The following is a 10,000-nucleotide window of genomic DNA, read 5'->3' as shown; positions in this document are numbered from 1 at the left end:
GAAATATGTGATAACGTGGTCCCTCACGTGCACAGTTTACGGTCTATAATTAATTTAAGATCTAGTTCTGCTAAAACAGACGGAACAACCAACTTTGCTCGCTTCTGATTAGGAAAATGGTAGTTATGCCAACTATACGTGATAAATTTCCAGAGCTTTCTTCGGTCAGCTTCCAGTTAACAAAACTCCCGTTCATCTGAAGAGAAAAGATGATTACAGAGTGCTATCACGCGATAAAATCTCGAGCTTATAATCGTGAGTGAGCGAGTGAGTGAGTGAGTGAGTGAGTGAGTGAGTGAGCGAGTGAGGGAGGGAAGGAGTGAGTGAGTGAGTGAGTGAGTGAGTGAGTGAGTGAGTGAGTGAGTGCGTGCGTGCGTCTGGGAAGAACGAAGTGACTACTATTCTCACTGCATAATTAATTAGCTCATGGCAGAAGTTTTCATTATGCGTTCGAATTCCCCCGTTTCCGCGCACGCTTATTGCGGTGTTGATGCCTTGCGGTCTTAGAGTATATATTTTATCTGAAACGTGGTCATTTTAACCGTACTCCGGGACGACGGCCAACTTTCGCGACCCACCCACCACCCCTGGGGGCGGTTGACAGCACCCTACGCTTTATCCTCGTTGCATGCCTATTGCTTCAGCAGTCGCGAACTCTTCCCATAACTTAACCTTATGCGATGAGGTAATGAGTATGCAGTGAGGATATTATACTTCCTCACTCATCACTTTAACCCGCTCATAGCTTGCACATTCACGGGTTAATAAAACGAGAAACGTCACCTTATTTGAATAAACCTGTACTTGACGACTTGAGACAAGTGCTGTACTATAAAGACCCGTTATTCTTTAGGTCTTTTAATTAACACGCTATTACCTTTTTCAAGGCATACTCTGGCACACTATATTTATTAAATCATTGGTGATGTGTCAACCGAGGTTAGAGCATTCGGAAAACCGTCATCTGGAAGTGCAAACAATGGCCGGAGAAAAACACTCGCGCAAGCATAAATTCTAGTACAACTTGTCCTGATTTTAGCGTTGGTTTTAGTGTTTCCAGATGATATGTTTTATTGCTTTTTGTAAACTTCCTTCTAAGACACTGTTCCCCTCAGATTATGTGGCTGAAGATTTAGGTCCTTAGTCGTTTTAGGGGATAGAGGTTTATTCCTTGAATGTCAAAACTGAGCTTGGATTTCCTAAAATTGCTACTATATCATTTCGCACTTGTAAGAACAGAATTTACCCACCAGAATTACCCTTACAGAGTTGCAAAAGTATCTGTCGATATTTTTCCATTGAAATTTTTATTTTTCACAGTTTTTTAATCCAGTATTTTGTAAGGCAACTACGGCCTTCCTAGAAGACTGCAAACAATAGTTGGGTATCCCTTTTTTCGTCTTCTTGCTATGGCTCCTCTTGTATGAAGAAGACGTACTACTTATAATCGAGGGAGCAAACGACAAACGCACAGGCAGAGAGACAACCTGTCCGATATAGCTTCTAGTCAATCCCGGATCTCTGTCGTGCATTCCGAAGATTAATAGCTGCTGCCGCTGCTCTTCTTTTAAAGTAAAATAAGAATATATAACAAACGTGTTTGTTTTAGGGTTACTTGTTGTTGAGAATAATTGACGTTTGCTGTCGTAAGACAGACACACTGCAGCTTTGAACCTCATGAATGGGTCGTTTGAGCGACTTTATTGTCACTCCATTCTTCTGGATTTCCTTTTTGGATACAGTTTGTAAATGGCTCCAACGCAGATCACAGTGCAGGTCATCATCTCCTTGATCTTTTTCCTGAATCGCTGACTCAAAAGAGCATAGATAAACGGGTTGATGGCAGAATTGACCATGATCATTGTGGTACAAACAACGTACATCACATTTCCAAAGACGTGTGTGCGGATATGAAACATAAGAACATAGCTTATTGACTGAGCTAACCAACACACTCCAAAGATGACACTGACAGTTATAGCAATCAGGGTAACTCGCTTTCGTATTCTCACCACACCCTGTTGATTTAAATGTTGAGAACAATTGAGTATCATATTGAACACGAAACAAATCAGAAGATGCAACCGTTGATCCAAAAAATAACACCTGGTTTAATATGTAAGCATAGTGCTAACGTCTTAAGTCGAGTGACGTCTAAAACACGTGTGTTTCATTAATTTGTTAACTGGTCATAAAAAAAATATAATGAATTTCAGATATTTAGCTGAATTAAGCATTACTTAAAGTAACGTGATCCTAACTACATGTACTTACATCAACTACATGTACTTACATCATTTTGGCAATTAAGATAAAGTGATTCTTTTCGTTTCAAACCTGTTGTCGAAGATTTAATTCTGAACGTTTGAACCACAAAGTGTATATGACTCTGCAGTACAAGACCATCATCAATGAGACTGGAAACACTGCCAAGATCAGCAACCACGACAGGCTGTAAGCTATCCCCGTCCAATCTTTAGGCCACATCGGAACACATAAGCCCCGTTCTTTGTCAAAATCCTTCACCAGAAACGTTGGGACCATGAAGATTGCACCAAAGATCCAAGATGAGGGAATAATTACCTAAAATAACAGCGTGTAAAAGGTGTGATGCTACGGTCTGGTGCTATTATCTTAGTACTGAATTTATAAGGAGTGCACGTGTATGTGAAGCAGGATATCAATGCTACAGCCGTTATAAAAGTGACTAATGTCATACCTAGAGAATCTAGAATCTCCCATTCTAAATTCCTCTGAGGACCTGTTATTTTGACCGGTTATCTCGAATGTAAAAAGACTCTAACCATCATTTAAATGCAGCCATAGTCAATGGCCACTATCTAAATCAAATCCATAATAACTTTTAAAACTAAAGTAAGCCATTAGCTTTTGACTGACAAAGAAGCTTGCTTTCTCACCTTCAGTTTACCGTTAGTGAGGTTACTTCTGTTTCCAAGAGGATATACCACGGTAAAGTAACGTTCAATTGCTATGACAACCAGAGTGACAATCGAGGCGGTGCCCCCAACCCAGGCCAAATTTCCTCCTGTGAGAAGTTTGCATACTAACGTTCCTGTCACCCTATCTGGGTGGCTGAAAGTGTGCACGAGAATATGTCTTGGGACAAAAAATATAGCAACGACCATGTCTGCGATGGCCAAGTTCATCAGAAGGCAATTTATTGAAGTCCTGTTGAAGTAAGGAAATGGGGGTTTATTACTAGTCCTAAAGCACAGCATATACAGAGACGGCAGAGTGTGAAACGTAAGTGGAAAAAAAAATGTTGATGAATTGTAAGGAACCATTCATCATTTGTCAACCAAGGGGGGCTCGGGCTCAGAGGATTTCTTAGTAAAACAAGAATGAAGTGTGTGACTCCCAAAAAGCATCTGTCATAGTTTCAACCACAGCTAGCTGGGTGCCAAAATTCATTTGTAAATCTCATTCTTCCCAGCTACGCTATTCTAAGCACAACCTTATACCACTTCAGTGTAAACTGAAGTATAAAGGAAATTTTTAAAATAATTCATTAATACACACGTTCAATCAGTGGCTCTTTGCAAGGGTATATTAAGCAAGGTACAGTACATGGGAAAGACAAAAACACCATCTCAATCCAAGAAAACTATATTATGCATTTGAGTCGTCTGATCCGATGGGAAACCACCTAAAATTGTCAAATATGTAATAGGTATTGATTTAGATACGATGGTGTGAATCTGCGACCTTAGAGACGTTTGCTGTGAATTATTCCCTCTTATTCCCCATCCCCTTGACCATTGGCACACCCCTAGATCTTGGCGAGGCTTTATACTAGGTTCATGCCTAACACACGTCCTGTGCACTGTTAGGACCAATCAACTACCTAGGCCTTGCAAAGTTTTCAAACTCAAACCTTGTTAGTCTCCAACATACCTCATAAGTTTATACTTCATTATGACAACACAAACCAGCGAGTTCCCGACGATGTTGACAATGGTGAGTACTGAATGAACTGTTATAATGGCAATCTTTGCTGAATCAAAATCCGAGTAGGTGGACATGGCTCCAGGATGCAAAGCGGTTGCGGGTTGGAAAACCTTAAATATAATTAACCATTTGTAACCATGCATGTTTCCAGTAGTACAAGAAAACAAAGATTTACTTTGGTTTCAATTTTTGAATCGGCAACAAGGCAGTGGCTAGTTTTAAATACATCATCTACATATAATTTTTCATAATAGCGGAGCTCCGCGCGCGCGCATCGGCGCGCGCAGGGCTCCGCTATTACAAAAAAATTAGGTCAGAAAATATGGTAACCCATCGATGCGAGAAATCTTGGTTTTATAGCAATGACGTCATCGATCATCCGTACGCATGTACATACGTACGTACGTACGTTCGTTCACTTATCCATGTGTGCCAATGTGACCAGTATCATGCTAGTTTACAGCATACATCGTTGATATTGGAGATCCATGTTTTGATCAATTGACACCTGTCAAAACAAGGTATCTGCTGACCAGTATCACGTGACCATATCACGGGCTCAACCTCACAGCTCACCGAGGTAAGTTTTTTTTTTAAAGTTGACAGCTGACCAGGTACTAGTTTTCCATTGGATTGCAGGCTCAACCCATGTTAACGCACTTAAATATAAGCGAAGTTTCATTTTCCGCGCGCTTTCTGTGGCTCGACGCGGCTACACGGCCATACTACGTCAACGAAAGTTCTTACACAGTCAACGATTTTCGTGTTCAGGTGGAAAATGTTTTTTTTTCTTTCTGCATTTTTCGCTGGTTTCAATCCAGTTTGACATATCATGATAGCTGTGGTCCACAAGGCGGCTAAGCAGTTATTCTAGTCCAGCGTCGGAGAAATATAAATTTAAAGCTGAGTGTTTATTTTTAATTTGCTTAGAGCTGCCTTTTTCTCCGTAATGCAATTTTTGGCATACCTTTAGAAGCTCTGATAAGGTTACATGATGCCTGGAGACCTATGCCTAGAACAGAAACGAATCGAAAGGAGCGCGAAAGAGAATGACAACGACAAAACAGAATACCAGTAATAGCTTATATTTAGTGGTAGAAGTTACTTCACAAATTCTTTTCTTGGGCACTAAACCGTTTGTTATTTTCAAAAAGTGGTTTAATCGGTTTCTCCTCTGTTCAGGAATGAAAATCGAATTTTTGTTGTCAACTGGAATTAAATGAAAATTACCTGTATTCTTTTTGACATAAAGAAAAAAAGTTGATTTGTTTGTTTTGCTCTAACATGCAAACGATCAAGTGCTTTTTAATCCGTTTGCCCAACTGACTTTCGATGTGCCTCGACAGTGACAAGAAAATTTTGCCATTATGTTATAAACACGTAATCGCAATAAGTTCTCGTAAAACTAGGGGGAAATTTCACTAGCTTGTGATTTCAAAAATTTGTGTTAAGCACCTAAACGTTATTTAAGTGTTGGAGCGGATCTTGTTTGAAGTTTGTCCTTTCTTGAATGCATTTTGCCGATTCTTGTTCCAAGCGCGCCAACCTGGCGTGTTTCAAAGAAATACATCAAAATGTGAATGATCTCGTTTTCAGAGATAAAGTGGAATAAAGTACATCAGTAAAACTCTTTTTTGACCTTGAACTGACAATTTCTTTATTTATTTATTATTTTTCTTTTTTAGCGTGATTCCTATTCGCTGTGCTTGTTTTCTTTGAAAACTCATGCGGTTTAAGAAATTTCATTGTCAAACTGGGGAATTCCAAAGTAAATTTCACTCGAAAAACCGATATCGTACACATCGCTTCGTGATTCATGAGATATCGGTTTTAAGAGTAAAAAGTACCGTGCAATTTACTAGTTAGCTATAGGCAATGAATTTTTCTATAGAAGAAAGCAAAGAAAATTATTAAAGCAGCAACCGGAAATATTAAAACGCGGACAATTCGAAACCTTTTATTTTCACTAACCCTACAGGCAGTAAGAATAAATAACCAGGGCGCTCCACTTTTAGGCTTTCCTAAATCTATATATTAATTAAATACTTTTTTACCAACCAACTGATTCAGAAATTTAAGACCCTTCGTATTTGTAATTTCTTTTGTAAAACTGTCATGCAACTGACGCATAGAGTTAAAGCAGGTGACCGCTACCCAATTATTATCCGACTCTATTTAGTAGTGTTCGTTTAAACGCACTAACCAAGTACGAATATCTCTTCTAGTCCTGGGATGATGCATCTAATGATCAACACTCTGCAAACTCTCCGTTGCAAACCGGGATTATTTTGCGTACTTTTACCGTTCACACTTGCATTTAACGGCAATGCTTTTTTTTTTTTTTTTTTTTTTCTCATTTCAAGTGCACAAATCTGACATTCGTTTTCCTAACCAATTCAATTTTTTTCGCTGAGTTTAACAAGGCCAAGCGCAGAACGATAATACTTATTGATCGTTATTTCAGTTCCTGTATAGCAACTTTTTATTTTCATTATATTTGGTAACTCGAATAGGAAATGACGTCAACGTTTAGAAGAACCAACTTTTAGTTTGCGCGCAAACCGCAAATATCATGCATACGTGAGCCATTCTCACTTTCGTGCATACAACAGCAGTGTTTTTTTTTTTTCACTTGCAGTGGACATACCTCTCATTCATGCCATAAGTCAACTCATGCTTTTCGCTGTCGTTGAACGCCGGGCAGTTTAACGAGGAAGAAGCTTTCTGAACTCCTTTGAATATGTATTGAGCCTTTTCAAGGAACTTTGATGGATGATACATGCAGCGCTTAACGTTAGGCCAAGAGGCCGGGACTTACCCTGTGACTCAGGTTGATGTAATTGACAATTTGTACCGCGGGTAAACATCCAAGACGACATAAATTTTGTCAGCGTTTGGTGTCGACGATTGTCAAAGATAAGAGTTTATAACGTTTGGATCTCAGGATGTTTCAGTCTAATAGCCCGTAGTTAACATGCATTTTAAGTTTTGCTTCGGTTAACTTTCAGTTTCACTAAGATCATTAATCATCCCTGTCAGTGGTATTCTTTCCGTTTGCGGTTAGTTATGTTTACCTAAATAATACTTAACTGAAGCTAATTAAAGAGGGAACTTACGTGATGGGAATTTTTAGAATTTAGCCTGGTGGGTTCAAATGACTAGTGTCCTAAATGCTCTTATTAGTCAAGTGTTGAAGAAAAGTGTTGATTAAACTACGATGGTTTCCACTTCGTATTAAACTTTCAGAACGTTTCACTTTGAATAACAATATAGTCTGGCAGTATCATTTTCAAAGATAAGAGTTTATGACGTTCGGATCTCAGCTTGTTTCTAATTGCCCATAGTTTACATGCGTTTTAAGTTTTGCTTCAGTTAACTTCCAGTTTCACTATGATCATCAGTCATCCCTGTCAGTGTTATTCTTTCCGTTTGCGGTTAGTTATGTTTACTAAAAGAGTACTTAACTGAAGCTAATTAAAGAGGGAACCTACGTGATGGGAATTTTTGGAGTTTGGCCTGGTGGATTAAAATGACTAGAACCCTAGGTGCTCTTATTAGTCAAGTGTTGAAGAAAAGTGTTGATTAAACTACGATGGTTTCCACTTCGTATTGAACTTTCAGAGCGCCTCACTTTGAATAACAATATAGTCTGGCAATATCATAACATCATGTGACTTACAAAAAGCCGGAAAGATACTGCTGCGGGTGGAGTTTATCTGTCTGAATCACTCAGCAGAGGAAATAAACTCTGGGAAAATGCAAAGACTGTATTGACTCTACGAATATGGAAAAATACAGTCCATTAATCAGTAATCATTAATTAGCTAACTTCCTTCCTTCCTTCCTTCCTTCCTTATCTTTATGGACTAAAAAGACATTAACAGCCGTTACATGTTTCAAACTTTTCGATTCAGATCGCACCAACTTCCTAGTTCAGCAATTACAAAAAGCCATCCGGAAATATACGAGACTCCGTTAGGCGTAAGGTAGTCTGTTATTACTACACTAAAAACGCCTTCTTTATTAAATATCCCGTTAGCAACTATAGTCATCAAATTTAAAACTACACTGACCTGAAATTGTCAACGAGGAAACTGACTTGCTGTTTCAGTTAACACACCAATATCTTCCAAACTGTCAACCCCCAAATAATTCAAAAATTGAGAATTGATAGAGATGGGATAACAGATGACGTCATAACGCATTTGACCTCATTTCCGATGACGTCATACTACCTCTTTTACGCCAAAAAACAAAGTACACTGTCACACAAGACCTCACACACCGAAGGTAAAAGTAAAAAAACACGCGAAAAAGATGTCATTCATTGATTTCATTGTTTTTTTTTTTCAGACGAAATTAATTATCACATTATTGCTTAAATTACAATCCGTCAACAGCAACGCTTGCAAGAACTGTTTACCGGAGTTTTTGAGGAAAGTAAACGTTTGAATTTTGTTAATACATGAAACATAAAGGGGAAAGAAAAGGCATTCCCCATGCATGCCATTTTCAGGTTATTTTTGGATAGACCCCCACGCTGTACAGATCCCAATGAGCTCAGGCAACAGCCACAGAGATGGCTGGCATGTGTCCCGTGTTGATAGTCCAAGCTCAGAGAACACATTCCCACCATATGATTGGCTGTTGCCTAATATCCTTGAGATCTGTATAGCGTGGGAGTCGATCTAAAAATAACTTGAGACATATTACCTATGGAAAAGGTCACGTATGGGGGAGGCCCTCTCTTTCCCCTTTATTTTCTCTTGGGTATTATCGATGTTAAGGACAATGCCTGCAATTGGTATTGCGCATACGTTCTGCACGTCCCGAGATACTCGAGTTTTCTATCGGTGCTTCTTATATACTGATACAGTGATGTTTTTGCGTGGTTTAAAACTATCCGGAGAAAGTACGTCTTAGTAAGTACTCTTGGTAACCAAAAAGAAAATTGGGGGTAACCATGCATTTTTGAGAGATAATTAAGCTTCAATTTGAGAAAGAAGGTTTGTACAAATACTATTTATCATTTATCTTTAAAAAATGCGTGGTTACCCCCAATTTTCTTTTTGGATCTCAATAACACTTGTTAAGAACTACATTTCCTGCATAGTCATAAACCGTGACAAAAATACCTTTAAATTAATAGGCACCGTCCTTAAACTAACTCAAACAACACAAAGTGACAAACTTCGGCGTCGCAATCTTGAGATCGGGAGATATGGTCCAAAATCTGGAGACTTTCGGATTATCCGGGAGAGTTGACTGTCCTGATTTTTAAACGCCAGGCTTAGCTTATCCAAGTGACCAAAATCAAGCGGACAAATATGGATATGTTACAGTTAAATTTAAATCCAGGTTAATTTTAATTTCAATCTGGGTCATTTTATTTGAAACTAGGTTGAAATTGATAGTTGGAAACATTAACAAAAACCCATCAATTATTAGCAAGTACGTGTAGCATATTTTTCAGTAAGCTGGTCCTAGGGGTGCGTGCATGAACTTAGTGTAGCTTAAATTCTTCATGAGTATTTCTAGGCTCTGATTTTAAATGGTTAGCACTAAGGTTGGTCTGCAGTCCGCGGTCTGCAGTTTGCAAATGTCAGACACCACTCTACTTCAATGTCTGGCTCATCCACATTTTCAAATTATTGACTATCCTCCTGCTCTGTATTTGATGTAGTTGTGACTTGTCCACTCATTTGTGGCTTTTTGATTTCTTTTTTCAGAGAGATTCCGGAAACCACTTCATACGGCATTTTGGCAATTGTTCTGTGAATGGTTATGTTTTTTTTAAAGCGGTTTCCCCAAGATGATGACGTCAGTGGTTTGGAGACGAGTTCTTTTCTTTTAAACTGCAAAGGTTATCTTTTGTTGTTCTATTGCCCGTGTCACCATCTTTTTTTCGCAGTGGGAACGGTGTGTTCGCCGTGAAAATTGGTTTGTTATCATGATTAGCAATGATGCCTTGTTCCTGGTGTATTTCGCGTAGCGACGTAAATAAACTTCGTACAATATTTCAATATTTCAA

The 10,000-nt window shown here is 38.8% G+C and overlaps 2 protein-coding genes across 5 annotated transcripts in view; both read right to left on the bottom strand.

The window, feature by feature from the left end:
• The window catches only part of LOC138024826 (uncharacterized), a 437,788-nt gene that overhangs the window by 260,070 nt on the left and 167,718 nt on the right, over positions 1 to 10,000 (bottom strand). The gene's annotated exons all lie outside the window — the stretch shown is intronic.
• LOC138023748 (allatostatin-A receptor-like) lies at positions 1,291 to 8,127 on the bottom strand. 4 transcript variants are annotated; one of them, XM_068870808.1, is made up of 6 exons: positions 8,043 to 8,119; positions 7,649 to 7,745; positions 3,916 to 4,079; positions 2,919 to 3,189; positions 2,338 to 2,583; positions 1,291 to 2,018 (listed from the first exon to the last, which is right to left on the bottom strand). In XM_068870808.1, exons 3-6 carry the CDS (start codon positions 4,041 to 4,043, stop codon positions 1,707 to 1,709), a joined length of 957 nt encoding a protein of 318 aa, XP_068726909.1. In that variant the 5' UTR covers positions 4,044 to 4,079; positions 7,649 to 7,745; positions 8,043 to 8,119; the 3' UTR covers positions 1,291 to 1,706. The 4 variants fall into 4 exon arrangements, with proteins under 4 accessions (XP_068726909.1, XP_068726908.1, XP_068726910.1 ...); XM_068870807.1 differs by lacking the exon at positions 7,649 to 7,745 and having other exon boundaries at positions 8,043 to 8,127; XM_068870809.1 differs by lacking the exons at positions 7,649 to 7,745; positions 8,043 to 8,119 and adding an exon at positions 6,788 to 6,923.

This window comes from Montipora capricornis, chromosome 11 (genome assembly GCF_036669925.1).
Source record: "Montipora capricornis isolate CH-2021 chromosome 11, ASM3666992v2, whole genome shotgun sequence".
NCBI classification, from domain to species: domain Eukaryota; kingdom Metazoa; phylum Cnidaria; class Anthozoa; order Scleractinia; family Acroporidae; genus Montipora; species Montipora capricornis.
The sequence above is the reverse complement of the archived record's forward strand: the minus strand, read 5'-3'. Positions and strand labels throughout refer to the sequence as shown.